The sequence below is a fragment of the Brachyhypopomus gauderio genome, chromosome 17, assembly GCF_052324685.1.
Source record: "Brachyhypopomus gauderio isolate BG-103 chromosome 17, BGAUD_0.2, whole genome shotgun sequence".
Classification (NCBI taxonomy): Eukaryota; Metazoa; Chordata; class Actinopteri; order Gymnotiformes; family Hypopomidae; genus Brachyhypopomus; species Brachyhypopomus gauderio.
This window is the reverse complement of record NC_135227.1, coordinates 6602001-6618272: the sequence shown is the minus strand read 5'-3', so window position 1 is coordinate 6618272 and position 16272 is coordinate 6602001. Positions and strand designations below refer to the sequence as shown.

The window sequence follows — 16272 nt, the reverse complement described above, 5'->3', positions numbered from 1 at the left end:
TATTCATGTGTTTTATATAGCTTTTGCTTTTTGCCCCAGATTGTCTAGTTTTATTGAAATACTGAGCACCTTTGTTTATATGCTGAGTGAACCTTGTGAGTCCTATTCCCCTTCTCCTAGGGTATTTTAATACTACATCTGGATCTACACTTTTATCAGTATCATAGTATAGTACTGTATAGTATACTGCTGGTGCTTTAATGAGGACACCATTTAATAGATTTGGACTTCATTATCTGACACTATCTGCAGAGACACTTGCACTGTAATATAATTATTTATATATTTTCATTAAATTTCAAAAATATATAATATATATTTATCTTCTGCATTACTGGAGTGCGTTACTATGAAGAATATGACTACCCATTAATAATGAATACCTAGACTTTGTCTTACAGCAAAAATTTGAAAAATATCTGAATCATAGATGTCATAGATGTAACCTCCATGATAGTACTCCTCACAAGAAACAACAGTGCTAATACTGGATCATGGTTTGGGTGATGGAGCTACGTCACGGAGTTGCCCATGCAGAATGTAAATAATGCTTGATCTGCTCTTTTAGCAGACACAGAAACAGTAACACCTGTTGACCTTAGTGCAAATGACGTGGGCAGTGTCCATTTCTGACTCCCTCTCTCATTTGCAGCACCATGTCCAAGGTGCTGAGATACAGCTGAACACCTTGTTCTATGCATCAAACCAGAAAAAAAGGATGTTGTTCACCTAGTAAAGAGATCCATGCAACATTCTGTAACACAAAGCAAGTAAGAACCAGAGGCTTGAGCAGATTGGTCCGAAACATTAAGAAGACCAAAATGGGGTAGGAATGCAGAGAAGAGGAGGCGTGCGTCTCCTGACTGATGAGGGAGTCAGCCTTATAGTTTATTTCTGTGCCACAAGCTCTCCTGGGATGTTCACACGCTCCGTTTTCAATCCTAAGTGTAATTTGAGCCATTGCTTTATGCAAAGTGTATACTGCAGCTCCGTTCAAACGCAATCACTCACACTGACATGCAATTCTTTCCCGGCCATCATCAACACTCAGAATAATGGAGCGCCGTTAGGAAGTAGAAGGGCCTTGAACGTATACTGATGAGGACTTGCATCCTGATGAATGTTAATCTAAAGGATGGACCAGAGGGAAACCCCAACTCCACCACTCCCACGCCTTAACCCCCACCCCCACCCCCACGTCTACAGCATCATCGCACCGCATTCGCTCCCGTGTCATAATGGATGGAGAGCCCTACACAGGAAAGGCAGGCTCATGCACTTCATAGCCTGAGTTTATAATAAAGAGTTTATCGAGTGGCCTGACATGTTAAAAAACACACATACCATATAGGCTTATGATAACGGTGCACCCTTGGGACTTTGTAACCATGACCACACTAAAACTAGCGTATTACCGAATGCACCTAATTAGCAAACCAACAGTTAAATGCAATCTGTAAATGTAAAAAGTGCAGAAAAAGTGCAGGCTTGCTTCAGAACTGCAACACATTTATCATGCAATTTAGTAGATAACCCAGGAGTCGCCCTGGGGCTGCTGTTTTACTACAACGTTTAAAAGAGCATTTGATTTGTAAATCAGTACAAATGATGAATTTTGTAATAAAAAAGGAGAAAAAGACATTGCTCTTTAAACAGATAGTAAAATAACAACAAAAAAGAACAGTAAAATCAAACTGTTTTAGTATCAGAGATAATTTCAAATAATGAGAGAACCAACTGTTAGGATTTTATGTAAAAAAAAAAGGGAATGACCTCATATTAATTATATAGATGGGGAAATTAACCAATCCCAGGGAAGTCTTCCTCTTTATATAGGCCTTAATGGGAATACAGCGCTTTAGCACAGACACATGCAATGTTCCACTGAATTTATTACCTTGTACTGTATTTTCTTGTAACCATTTTCCTTAATAATGGAATTCACTGCACAGTGCAGGATGTATAACCATAACATTTGACCTCATATATGAATACGCCATATTATTTCATATCTAATCATTAATGAAAAGTCTGCAAACTGTTTGCAGACTAATGATGCAAAACTCGACGAGTAATATCTCAGTGCAGTAAAATGCACCAAAAATGTATCACCTCAAGCAGAATCCGAGAATCCTGTGGGCCCGATGGGGCAGGTTGCAGGTCATACGTGACTCTCACGCTCACTGTTCTTTAGCTCAGAAACTCAGCACCGGGCCGGTCACTCAGGCTGCAGCCGGTACTTCTGCCCACCTGCTGCCCCACTGGAGCTCTCTGGGGACTCAGGCTTCTGATTGTCTGCCACTTAAAGAGGAGGCTGCTCTGTGACTCGGGCTCAGGTCTGAGGCCCCAAACACAGTGGACAAGCTAGCTGCCATTGTCCCTGCCTGTCAGCCATGTTAGTACTGAAGCACTGATAGCAGGAATTCTTTTACAGTCACTGCACTGGAGGGACCTTAAATGTATGTCAAGGTATTCCGCTGTGTCTGACATACAGACACAGAAAGATCGTACGGAAACGTAGGTGCGCGAGCACACACACACACACACACACACACACACACACACACACACACACACACACACACACACACACACACACACACACACACACACACACACACGTTCATGCATTCAGAATTTCCAGATTAGTAGGCTATTGCTGTGTAACACCCCATGTGAGGACCGCCCAGGGCGAGCTGCTTTAGAAGGAGGAAGCGTGCTGAGGGCCGGCGGTCTCCCCAGAGAGGGCTGAGACGCTGCAGGGCCATCAGGTCTTTCCATATCACTGCACTCGCTACGCACGCTGCTGTGCACTCAAACCAACACAAGAAAAACAGGCACAGGACTTTGGGAGTATATCTTTTCTTTGTTCCTTTTCTCATTTTTTTGACATCAAAACAAAAAAGAAATGTGACACAGGTATTGTTAAATGAACAATCAGAGATATTATTGTACAGTGCGGCCAAAGTGATATAATACACACAATAAATATTTTTTAGGTGAAAATAAAATCCCTTTTCATTTTGACATTTCAATACAGCAGGACCAATTCTGACTGCAGCATGCTTGCTGTTATGTCCTTGTTTTGTTCAGGGCATCACAAACGAACGACTAGGTTGGTTGTCTTTCTTTATGATCCTTGTTCCTACACAAATAACTTTCATGTGATTTTGGAGGAGTAACTGAGGGGAAGGGAGCCAATTAAAAAGTTACAAAAAAAGTGTTTATTAGCATGAGAGAGAGAGAGAGAGAGAGAGAGAGAGAGAGAGAGAGAGAGAGAGAGAGAAAGAGAGAGAGAGAGAGAGAGAGAGAGAGAGAGAAAGAGAGAGAGAGAGAGAGAGAGAGAGAGAGAGAGAGAGAAATCTGTGCAGACAGGATGTGCAGACAGCTCTAAGCCATGTTGGGGCATGTGCTGTGATGTACATAATAGAGCAGATGTAAGTAGTGGAAATGCCTGGGGCCCTTACTGACAGCCCACGCTGAAATACGGCCTTGCTCTCTGAACGCGGTGGAAGGAGTACTGCCGTACCTGTCTACAACACAGGTGCTGGCTGTACCTGTCTACAACACAGGTGCTGGCTGTACCTGTCTACAACACAGGTGCTGGCCGTACCTGTCTACAACACAGGTGCTGAGAATGTTTTTCGCACCCAGTTCTTTGACAATTCACTGTGTCCAAACTGAGGTGTTTAATGTCTGGATGAATGATGAGGTAGTTAACTGGATGTTGCATGTTGTACTTCAGTGTGTGCATGCAAGAGCTGGGAACAGAGAGACCACAAAATACTTGTTTAAAAAGTCTTTGGACAAATAACTGTCTCTCTGCTGTGCTCACTGTGATATGAACTCAAGCTGCATGCTGTTTCTCATGGTCTTCAAAGTCACAAATATAGAGTTTACAATGTTTGAATCTTTTTTTTTTTTACTTTTTTGCTTGTAAAAGGCAAAAAAGTATCTGATAAACAATTCGGAGAGGACAGTGACTGCATGATTTAAGTCAGAATTGGTCCCTGTTGTTTTCCACATAGTATGCACAATAGAATGAAAAATGCCCTGTAGTACATTGTCCTTATCTGCTTTGTTAAGCCCACTCCTCACACAGGTCTGTGGCCACTTCAAGTTTAGACAGTTGAGTGGAGAGCCTCTTGACCATCCTCCATTAAGTAGCCAATGAGTGTACAGCAGGATTCTCCTTGGCCAATGATATAGTGAGTGAGCTGGCCACCGTCACCCTTCACTATGTCAGTCCCTTTGATCACAGTATCAAATTGTGACAGTGCCACAATTTACAACATCACATAAAATGACATCAGTAGTATAAGCCTTCCCATCCCAGCAGACTCTCTCAAAATGGAGGAAAAGGGTGTCTGAAATCTACAGTACTGAACTACATTTCCCATCATGCACCACAAAGGTCAAACAAAACTACATGGCGGCTCTTTTCAGAGCAGAATTCACACAGTTGCTGAGATGTTTGCTCTGAAACAGGAGTTTTGTAGTCATCCTCCTTAACCATTTGCACGATTGAAACCCTCGGTGGGGAGGGGGTTAGGGGGTAATTAGCTGTTTATGTAGATGCCTGCTTCAAAGCCCTTTGTAGCGATCAATGCGTCAGTGCTATTGTGTCAACATGAGATGGAGAGTCCTCCATGTGTGTGCAGTTCGCTCTGTAGGCCCCCTCCACCTTTGGAGGCCTAAAAATAAAGCTGGTGTGAAAACCTGCACCTGCCGCTCACCTTCATTTGGATTCACTGCTATAAAAGAGCTGGGACTATAAAAAGTCCTGGCCACGTCTAAAACCGGCCGAGCAGATGCTGGGCACCTTGCTTCCTGTGTGCGCGACAGTGCTACCCGCAGCTTAGCGAACCCAGAATAGGCCCTTTGACATATGGGCCTCTGATTGTTTGAACATGGAATCTCCTGGACTTCTGCCACGCAGCATAAATCCTTTGATCCCTCTTCCCCCCCACCTCCACGCCGCCTCCACCCACTCCCCCCCCCCCCCACTCCCCACGCCTCCTCCACTCACTGCGGCCCACCTCCCCCACCAATCCCTCGCTCATCTTTCACCCTGCCCAAATCGGGCCCGCACCACGGCCTGCCACCCAGCCCGGACCACCAGCTTACTTGGCTGACTAAATATGGGTTGGAGGAAAACATCAGTAACAACAACAACAAACAAGAAAGCGAAGTGGGCACAGTGCGGCCGGTGAGGGGCGTGGTTACAGCCAGCCGCCACACTCACCTTCACACGGTGCGGCCGCCGAGGGGCGTGCTTACAGCCAGCCGCCACACCCACCTTCACACGGTGCGGCCGCCGAGGGGCGTGCTTACAGCCAGCGGCCACACCCACCCTCACACGGTGCGGCCGCCGAGGGGCGTGTTTACAGCCTTGGGGCCACACCCACCTTCACACGCCACTCCCTCCCTCACACAGGACTTATCAAAGGGTACTGTGTTCTAATGGCAGCAGCATTGAAGAAGCAGTCAGATGAGTTCAGATCACCGTCGCCCAGCCTAAATTCTCCCTTTATTGCTGAGTTACTACATAGTAAGACAACTGACTATCTGGCTACACTAGTTTGGTTAAACATGTTTACCAGCTGTGTCTGTCTGTGCACGGTGTCCTAAATCCGTGCATCAGGGTTCACTGTTCTGAAGAGGTATATTCAAGAATGTTTCAACTGAAAGAGCTCACATTCGTGGATTAGCGTGTCCCCCTGTTCCCTTCAGCAGAGCAGGACAACATGGCTGTTGTTTTCATCTTTGTCCCAGAAAGATCATCTCATTGAACTCGTACTGTGATGAATATTTACAAGTCCCGGAGGAGTCGTGGTGACGTCCAGAGGCCGAACGGTCACGCGGGCCCGACAGGACATACTCCACAGGTTACTTGGTGATTCTGCTTTAATCATGACATGGATAGAGTTAGTTTTCAAAATCTGAAAAAAAAGGGTTGCCCACAATCGAGAACGCTCTGACTTAGAGGGATTTCTTCCTTCATACATAACCACAGACCATAGACAAAAAAAAAAACAAACAAACAAAAAATTTACTGTACAAGTACATAGGATTTGTTATATATTTTAAATTCTTCTTCATTTATATTTATACTTTGAACTGAGTTTTTTTTGTTTCGGTTTCTTTTTTAGTTCTTCTTTAAAAATGTCTCGTGTCTGTGAGAGACAGAGATTTCAAAAGATAGAGAGGGACAGAGTGTGAGTCCATAACCTGTCAATCAACAGTGCATCTTCCCCCATGCCTCTCCCCAGTTAGTGTGTCTCTAACACGCCTCCTTTGCTGGTGCCGCGGCGATGTCGCCATGGCTGCCGTGGCTTGGGCCAATCAGACCTTGGCCTCCAGCATTTCCAAGAAGAGTTTGTGCATGGGCACTTTGCCCTGCACCTTGATGCTGTAGAAATGCTGCACGGCCTTGGTGGCGGTCTGCCGGAGCAGGGGAAGGGTCATCAGCAGCTTGCCTGCCCGTCGAGGGTCTTCTGTGTGCTGGCCACTCTCATAGTCCTGCAGGGCCTCGTGGAGAGAGTCCTGGAGCTTCTGAACGGCCTCCACGTCCTCTATGTGCATGGAGTCTGACAGGTGAAAAGATAGAAAAATTATTTATTAAATACAATTTTTTAAACGTATTTTTCACAAACCATTTTTCAAACAAGCGAATCAGAAAAAGAATTGCTCCCAAGTGTGTATGTTTTTAGGGAAAACAATACTGACGGTGATTTCATAACCACAGCATTTTAATTTCACACTACAAAATCTACTACAACATAACACAATGCCTAAAAAAGCAGAGTAAAGAAGGATCACTGTTCTCAGAAGTACTGTGTACTGATGAAATCCAGATTACTGAACTCCAGAGGAATCTCCCTTTAGTACTGAATCAGGCAATTTAAACTTCAAAAAATGTATATGCACTAGTAAAAACAAGAAACAGGAGTGGGTGTAAATGAAGCATGAGTACAGCGCATGGCTTCTCTCAATTATCACACATCTTTTGCAATGTAATAATTCCACATGAACATTTACACTCTGTGTGTATTTGTCATAAAAGTGTATTATACTGACAATATTTAACATCATTAAATTCAGCATTTAGCCATGGGCTTAATTTTCAATAATGTTTTATTCTCCTTAAAAAAGGAAAAATCAGTATTAGCATATTTAAAGTTGTTTATACCTTTCTACTTTCTCACCTTTTCTACATAAACACAAGTAGGCTATATAATGTATATAAAAGTATATTGATAGATGAAGGACATTTATAGCAGCCCAGTCATTTTTAGAAGGCTCCATTTTCCTGTTACCCCCCCCCCCCCCCTCTCTCTCACACACACACACACACACACACACACACACACACGCAAACAAACACACACACAAACAGACCCACCCACAGGGAGAGGCACAGACAACAGTTGTTAACTGATGTCTGACACCTCTGATGAGGCCTGTGACTGGCTAGTCTCACCTTGGTGCATATTTCACCAAGTGGGACCATAAAAGGAAAAACAGATTTCAGAATTCGCCTAAAATTCATTGAGTGGAACAAGTGTATCCCAAGACCTTGAGGCACTCACTTGGCTCACTGCTGAGCTGTTTTGAAAGCAAGAAGCAAGCAAGCTGATCAGTAGCTTTATGTAAAATTATGTTTGCAAAGATAAATAAATATTGACCAGCTTATGCTATCCGCTACATTAGCAAAAACAAAATTTCCGTGTTGACATTTCTTTCCATTGTCAGGTCGCATTGACTATCCAGGGATGTCTTAGTGTTTAACTTGTATTTCCACACATGCTATTGTGTGTGTGTCTCTGAGAGAGAGAAGCAGAGGATGAAGAGGAGGAGAGGATGTGTGCTTATGTGCACAGGAGAGTGTGTAAGGGGAGCATTAGAAAAACAACTTTGAAGAAACAATTTCCTTGCAATCCATCAGAGAGCCCCTGTCGATCCGATTGATAAACTGCTAATTACAAAATCAATCGCTATGAATTTTCACAGCTGTCAGACAGAGGTGCTCCCACGAGAGCCTTTGCACTGAGACCTCGCTCAGCACACAGCCTGTGCTCCCCTAACACACACACACACACACACACACACACACACACACACACACACACACACACACACACACACACACACACACACACGTGCGCACATGCCCCCCACCCCAACACACACACCACCTCTCCGCAAAAGGTCTGTCACCTGAAAGCAAAGCAAAGCTCACCCTCAGCATTTTTCATTTTTCCAGCAAACAAAACGAGAGGGAGGAAGAGTAGAGGAGAGAAAGGAAAGGGGGGGGGGGAGTGACAGAGAGAGAGAAAGGTGGAGAAAGAGAAAGAGGAGAGAGAGAGGTGGAGAAAGAGAAGGAGAGAGGGAGGGTACTCGCGGGGCTATGGCCAGACATTGATCAGAGAGGGACAGGCGGTGCCTTCTGAAAAGCAAGCTGTCGATACGGCGGCCTGCTCTTCTCCCCCAGAACAAACGAGGCCCATCACTCCCTGGTACTCATTCCATTCGACTTAACACATTTTATTGACAGCCCCTGTGCTCCTAATGAAATGCTAAATTTATCTCCCGTGGCTGCAGGGCCCCTTGGCTACTGTTATGGAGATAGAGAGAGAGAGAAAGAGAGAGAGAAAGAGAGAGAGAGAGAAGGAGAGAGAGATTGCAGAGGAATGCCTTGACATGGAAGGCGTTCAATTAAAAGTCTGACTCCGCCTCCTGCCCTTCCTGTGACAAATAGAGAGGCTTCACTGAGCCCATTAAATACCACGCAGTACTTTCATCCTCTGCACAATTTTATCAAGATAGTTTTTAAATAACTTTTTAAAAATAAATAACTAATCACCAATTTTTTTAATATACATACACATAAAATTTTCTAATTGATTGAAGTCCCTAAAAGACTAAAATTTTGGCTGTGAAAACCAAAAATTTTTTAAACAAAATATTTTAAAAACATTTCTCTCCCATTCCCCTTTACCTTTTAAACAGCATTTTTTGCACAACATCAAGCCTTAAATGATGCGTAAAGGCTTGTGGAGTGTGTATAAGTGTGCGGGTGGGGGCCGTACCTGAGTTGGCCAGGGCGATGGCCTTGAGCGTGACAAACTCCTCCTTCTCCACCTTCAGCTTCTTGTACTTGCGCACGAGCTGCAGGATGGACAGGAAGAGGTCCAGCAGGCCCGTGAGACGCGAGTGCTCCTCGTCCATCACGTAGTCCTCGGCGTACACCAGCTCGTCTTCGTAGGGCAGCGAGCGGAAGACGATGCTCAAGATGAGGATCTCCATCCAGGCGCTCTGCAGGAGACTCATCTGGTCTCCCAGAGACAAGCTGGAGAAGCCTGGAGGAGCAAGCAAAGAAATGTGGTTCCTTTCAGAACATTGGTCCATATTTCCAGGTATTATTTATCAGGCCTAGTGAGGGTTCTGTGCACTGTGTAGGGAGAACAGGAGCTGTGAGGCGTCGGTGCGGGTGACTCTCGCCCGGGGCGTCAGCTCTCGCCCTGTGCCACACGCCTGCGGCATGCGGCCATGCTGACTGATGAGGGGATCCAGGCCAGTGCAAGACCAAACAGCAACAATGAGCGGGGTGGGGCCTGTTGCCCCGGAGACGAAGTGATTTCGAAGTGGCGGAAGACAAGGCGTGTCGTGGGGATACGCAGATAACTATCTCCACCCTTCTTCCTGTGCCCCCCGGCTGTCGATAAAGTCTCCCCTGCCCTCTGCCGGCAGTGCAGTCCCTCCACCCTTCCCCTTTCTTCTCACTCTATGCCTGTCAGGCTCCATTTTGATGGTGCATCCACCGCACCCCCCCCACCCTGCCTCCCATGATTAAAATGATTGCTTTTACAAGTTTAACCGTGCAATCCTATCTGCCCCCCTCGTGATTAGGCGGATGATAGATTACAGTATTGACTGGGTCGCGCGGCATACCTGCCTCCAATGTTCTCCCCCTTTTCATATAAATGATCTCATTGAGGAAGAGTTGAAGGGGGGCGTGTTTATCTCCTGACTGCACGACACCGTTGAGTGTTTTCATGGAGGGGGGGGGGGGGGGGGTGAGGAGGAGCAAGACAGGACAGAGGAGTGAAGGAGACAGAGAGAAAAGAGAGAGAAGAGAGAGAGAGAGAGAGAAGCACAGGCAGAGGGAAAAGGAGTACCTGAGTGTTTAATTTCCCTTATCGGAGGGGCGAACGCTGGCCACGCGTGCTGGAGGATACATAATTAACAGATTGCAATCGGAGCCGCGGGGCCCTCACGCTGTGAAAGGAATCAATAGGGCCTGAGTGGAGGTGTCGGGCAGAAAAGACAGAGGGAGTCAGGACAGCGGTGTGACAGGTCCCTTTCCACGCACCTGCCCGCCGCATGCAGACCACCGCACAGACACAGAGCCCAGATTCAGTCACGCCGGAGGTCTGCTGAGCGTCGGGGGCGTCGTCTACTTTGCCGTGATGCGCGCGTCTAAAATCTGAACGTGAGTGACCGCGGCCTGTCAGCCGTTTAATGGCGATGCATATGCATACGGCACGCAGATTGATCAGCGCATGAACTTTGCATGACAATCACATGGCAGGGCTTACCAGAGGCCCCCTGTCTCATGTTAAAGAGCTCACGGGTCCCCTTGGACCTGACAGGCCAGGCGGGGAGGGGCGCGTGTTTGACACACACGTGAGACAAGGCGAGCGTATCCTCTGAGCACCAGGACACCTCCCAACTCAAACGCCTGTCAGACTCTGCAGGCGGGCAATTACCCACTACGCTAAAAGGCCCAGCGTTTAATCGTCTGCTACGGTTTGTTGTGATGTGGAAAAAAGCGAAACAGTGTGTACGTTGCCTCTCTCTCTCTCTCCCTCTTACTCTCTTCTCAGTGCTGAATTATCGCTCCAAATGGGATCTTGTGTTTTTCCCAACGCCTTTTTCCACTCAATTTAATCATGTAATGAAGTGGCTTCCCGGCTCCCCGGGTCAGACGGAGCTCGGGTCGCGGTGCAGCCTCTGTTGAAGCGCTGCAGAAGCAGGTGATTCTTCCTCAAACGAAATATCAATATTTACTCCTTCATTTCCAGCCAACTGCCCCTGCATGCTTTGACCAAACATGACACAATATTGACCAATTGGGAGGCCTGCCTGCTGGTGTATCCCTCTCGGCACTTTAGCAAATTGAGTGCCTAATGTCAATGGGCATTACCCTATCTGTGCGTTAGTGTATGGACTAGAAAGCAGGGGTGATTCATGCTTCCCTTACTCCTTCACACTCCGTACTAACAGAATTAACAGCAGTTTCATATAATAAAGCCTGCAGTAATTAGGCATGCTGCTGGATATTCAATTCTAGCCACATGTGCAGAGGACATGGTGAGTGATCACACTCCTTTGAAGGCCTTGTAAATCTAAAGCTCTTAAAAGAAAGGGAAATCAACAAATCAATTAAAATGTATGCAATACTGCATTGTCTTTAAATGTTTTAGTCCTACTGAGGTTATTCACGTGAATGTAGCGCCGTGTCGTGCCCTAGCATGGACACGGCCTGGCACAGCACTCTTCTAGTGACACACACCACTCTTCCGGTGACACACACCACTGTTGCGGAGACACACACCACTGTTGCGGAGACACACACCACTCTTCAGGTGACACGCGCCTCTTCCTGTGCGATTAGGTATGGGCACGACCCTGGCCACCACTTCCGAGAGCACTGCAAAGCCCTCGTGGAAATGGTTTTCCAAACAGCCCAATTTATCTTGCCAGTGGAAAAATTCCCAGCATGGTTCATCTTCAGCACCAGTATAAAATGTAATCAGTTTTTAGCTTGTTTTTATGCAGCTCAATAAAGTTCATCGCTCGAAAGGGCCGCTATAACAGGGACAGGCTTGGCGCTTTGCTGGTGACATATTTTATGCCTGCTGAACTGAAGGCAACAGTTCTGAACAAGGGTAAAAGCTCTTTGAAAAAAGGGCTTTTACAGTCCCAGCAGTCCTTTATAAACAAAATAACTATAAACTATAAACAGCAAGTTTTAATCCAACTATATTTATGAGCTTATATTTGAAATTGTACTTGTGGCATGTTATTGCTATAGTCTCCTGCTCTTTGACATCATGTCCTGTCTGTTATGTTTGCTTGGACTCCTGCGTTACTCCTCTGTCTTCTGAGGCGAACTGGTTGTCCTGCTTGGCCTGGTTCTCCTGGGTGAACGGTCAGGAACACTCGCCCTGTTCCTCCTCCCAGAAGTACAACTGCACTCCCCAGCTGTGCAGCAGAGAACAGTGCAGCATAATGTGAAAATAAATGAAAGTTAAAGTGATGCTTCTCTATAAGAATAAATCATTAGACCCCTCATTTCAGATCAAATGTTTCCTTAAGATATGGGTTTGCTAAGGTGCAGTTGTTCTGAAGTTTTTGAATTCTGTCTCTCTGTCTCTCAAGCGAGAATGTTCTAGGAGAGGGAATGAACTTGGACGATGCACACTGCTGTGGCGCGGAAGTTCATATTTATATTAATTTATTATTGTTTCCATTCTCCCCGAGGGCCATTAGTAGCACTCATAAAATGAGCTGTAATTACATGGTATAGTGGGCCCTACAGCTGTACCCCCCTCATATATCACCCTCAGTCAGCTGAGACAGAGAGAGGGAGGGAGAGAGGGAGAGAGAGAGAGAGAGAGAGAGAGAGAGAGGGAGGGGAGGACAAGAAAGCAAGAAAACCCAGGCAAAAAGAAAATATGTCTGAGAGGCAAAGCGACAGAAAAATCAGAGCAGTGACCCTAAAAACGAGGAAGAGAGCCTCCTTCCCTCCAGAGCCAGACGTGATGTGTCACGCTTCCTAAGCAGACAGAGGAGTCCTGCAGAGAGCGTCGGCTCTGCCCAGCCAGCCGAGGGCTCTGGCCTCTGTCCACCGCGAGTGCCCCGCCTGTCTGCCCCAACTCCTGCCCCTCTCTCCGCCACCGCGCTCGCCGTGTTACGCACACGGCCGCCATCGCACCCTTGTTCCAATAGAGCTCAGATTAAGGTCGCCGTCTAAATAACGGCGTATGATGCAGGCGGGACACGAGTCTGTGTCAGTAAACAAAGACCAGAATAGACATCAGAGAGAAGGGGACGACTGAGGGAGGAAACGAAGATGTAAAATCATATATCACAATCTGTGATCTTAGCATGTCCGTGTGTGTGTGGTGTGTGTGTGTGTGTGTGTGTGTGCAGGAGAGACTGAGAGAGAGCATGAGAAAAGAACCAGAGCAGGCGTCCATGGTTCCTCAAGAACGTACATGACTGCGTGACGAGACCCGATCAATACAGGTGTGTAATAAATTAAGCTGCCTGACAAAAGTAATGACCTGAGTGTGGAACCAGTTCAGGCAAAGCTGTGTGCTCTCACGCAGCCTTGATGGATCCTGCTCTTTCACCTCTTCACCGAAGGCAAACGCCAAGCAAGCTAGTCTGGAGATATATTGTAGCAACATAAAATAGCTTTTAAGTTCAACATGTTGAGAGTCATTTCCCATACACTGAAATAGATACTGGATTACTCAAACACGCACAGTGACAAGCAACACTTAAAAATATATATATAATTAAAAGATGAATTAAAAGGCTTTTATAATAAAAAACCTAATAAACCATCTTAAGCTGTGACCCAACACCCAAACCCAATATTAGTGCTTTTGAACCGATGAGACCAATGACTGCATGGCCAGGAGACTCCTTGCTTGGCCAGTGGGGGCGATGTGGAGTTTGGTAATGTTAAATACAGTAATCCCCGTGTCTTCCTCTGCTCTTTCTGACCTTCTGGCCTGACTCCATTGCTACTTAGATCTCCCCAGAGAGCCACAGCCTCTATTGGACATTATATATCTCTGTTTAGCTCAGTGACGAGGAAGAAACGACCCTTAATCAGTCATGTAATTACACTTCATTTATTTCTGCTGCCAAGCAGATTCACTGGTTAATGAGTAGCCGTGTCCTATTGATTCCTTCTTAAAGGGACTTGCCAAAATAAGACTCTAAAGGGAACATGTAGACATTTCGCTCTTTTTATAAAAATGCCCAGTGTTAAATGAATTAATCTACATTTGCACTAAATTCCATTTATCGCGTTATGGATCAGTTATTAGGAGAAGATTTTAGGATTTGTGAAGAATCTCAAGATCAAAGATTTTCAATATCTCGAGATCAAAGATTTTCAATATCTCAAGATTTTTGTACTTTTCATTTTTAGATTTGTAGAAAAAAACATATAATCATATAATGCCACCCCAACACACACACACACACACACACACAGTACACACACACACACACACCACACACACACACACACACACACACACACACACACACACACACACACACACACACACCAACATGAACACACACGTGCACCACTGCCCATGCACACACACACATAAACCTCTGCTTTGACAGCAGGGCTAACACAGGAACAGACCTGCCCTCTTCCTCTCCGTATATCCCGCCACGAGCAGCAGATGGCCTCTGCGCGGTCCTGCACACCCCCCCCCCCCCCCCCCCCCCCCACCTCCACTGCCCCCATCCCCACCCCCCCAATAAAAAAATCTTCATTCCTGCATTCTGCATCTTGGGCATGAGACCTCCATCGTCAGGCCTGGGCCTCCACCTGATTGCTCCATCCATCTTGATCTGTGCTGCTAAAGCCTCCGTCAGTGGGTAAATTGAATATACTAGGGCCTGTCTGTTGGTGTCTATATTTAATAAAGACCACTGATGAGGTGCTGATTTATCGGCCGGCAGTATTCACACTCCATTACAAGGAGATTACACAGCTCGAGAGGGATCAGTGACGGCAACACAGTAAGGAGATTTCACAATTTAATGGCAAAGAGAAAACAGCAAGGCCAGTGAGGGGGGGGGGGGGGTGGTGGTGGGGGGGGGGGGGATTCAGGGGGATGGGAGAGGAGTAATCCTGTGCCATGAGCTATGAGACGTGATGGCTGTAAGCTCTGACAGGAGATCAGTGGATTTTACTAAAAGGGTAATACGCGCCCGAAGTTGCTGCGCATTTTAACCATAGCAAAAAATGGTCAGACTGTTTAGAAGAGGCCAGACGTTCAAAAGGCGATAACTGAAAAGGGTTTAAAGAGTGATGGACTTCAACTGAAGCCAAATCCATAAAAAAATATCTAATGGATGTCTCTTATAACAAGGGAGTCATCACAGGACGAGAATAGCTACAATGCGGCAGCAGAGATATCATGTGGGAGACTATTCTGCGGACTCTGTCATCCCAGAATTCCCTGGTGGAAAAATCCTGCCCTCTGAATCCGGGGCTTGGAAGCAGGTGACTAGCAGCTGTCTAATGTGATGAAGCCACTGGGTTGCACAAGACGTGGCATGCAAAGCCATGTTCCAAACCACAACATATGACATTCACACAGAGCTCAGGGGCTCAGGGCTCGTCACCAAAACCTGGGACTGCTGACTCTTTGATACGCTCTAGGAAAAACTGCATGTGACTTTCCATGCACACCAATATGTGAGTGAGTTCACCGTGGAAGGGAAATTGCACTGATGCTCACTAATGAGGCTCGGACCAATTACTGCAACAGCAGAGCTGTGAAGAGCACACGGATACATGTGTATACGCGTACATAAAAAACACGCTGGTATATTTACAAGGTTTTTTTGTTATTGTTTGTTTGTTGTTTCTTTGTTTTGCTGCCATTTGTGAAGTTAGTGAAGAGTCTGCTGCGTGTGAGTGTGTTGTGTGTGAGTGTGCTGCGTGTGAGTGTGCTGCGTGTGAGTGTGCTGCGTGTGAGTGTGCTGCGTGTGAGTGTGCTGCGTGTGAGTGTGCTACGTGTGAGTGTGCTGCGTGAGTCTGCTGTGTGTGAGTGTGCAGAGTGTGAGTGTGCTGCGTGTGAGTGTGCTGTGTGTGTGCTGCGTGTGAGTGTGCTACGTGTGAGTGTGTTGCGTGTGAGTGTGCTGCGTGTGAGTGTGCTGTGTGTGAGTGTGCTGCGTGTGAGTGTGCTGCGTGTAAGTGTGCTGCGTGTGAGTGTGTTGCGTGTGAGTGTGCTGCGTGTGAGTGTGCTGCGTGTGAGTGTGCTGCGTGTGAGTGTGCTGCGTGTGAGTGTGCTGCGTGTGAGTGTGCTGTGTGTGAGTGTGCTGCGTGTGGGTGTGCTGTGTGTGAGTGTGCTGCGTGTGGGTGTGCTGCGTGTGAGTGTGCTGCGTGTGGGTGTGCTGCGTGTGAGTGTGCTGTGTGTGAGTGTGCTGCGTGTGAGT

At 46.5% G+C, this 16272-nt stretch overlaps 1 protein-coding gene across 6 annotated transcripts in view; it reads right to left on the bottom strand.

The window, feature by feature from the left end:
• Positions 1-5025: 5025 nt before the first annotated feature.
• Positions 5026-16272, bottom strand: part of esrrb (estrogen-related receptor beta) — a 56732-nt gene continuing 45485 nt past the window's right edge. For all 6 annotated transcript variants that reach the window (XM_076977597.1, XM_076977600.1, XM_076977595.1 and 3 more), the window contains 2 exons: positions 9093-9362; positions 5026-6590 (listed from right to left, as the gene is read on the bottom strand). In XM_076977597.1, the coding sequence (XP_076833712.1) occupies positions 6346-6590; positions 9093-9362 (515 nt within the window). In that variant the 3' untranslated portion in view covers positions 5026-6345. The remainder of the gene's footprint in view (positions 6591-9092; positions 9363-16272) is intronic.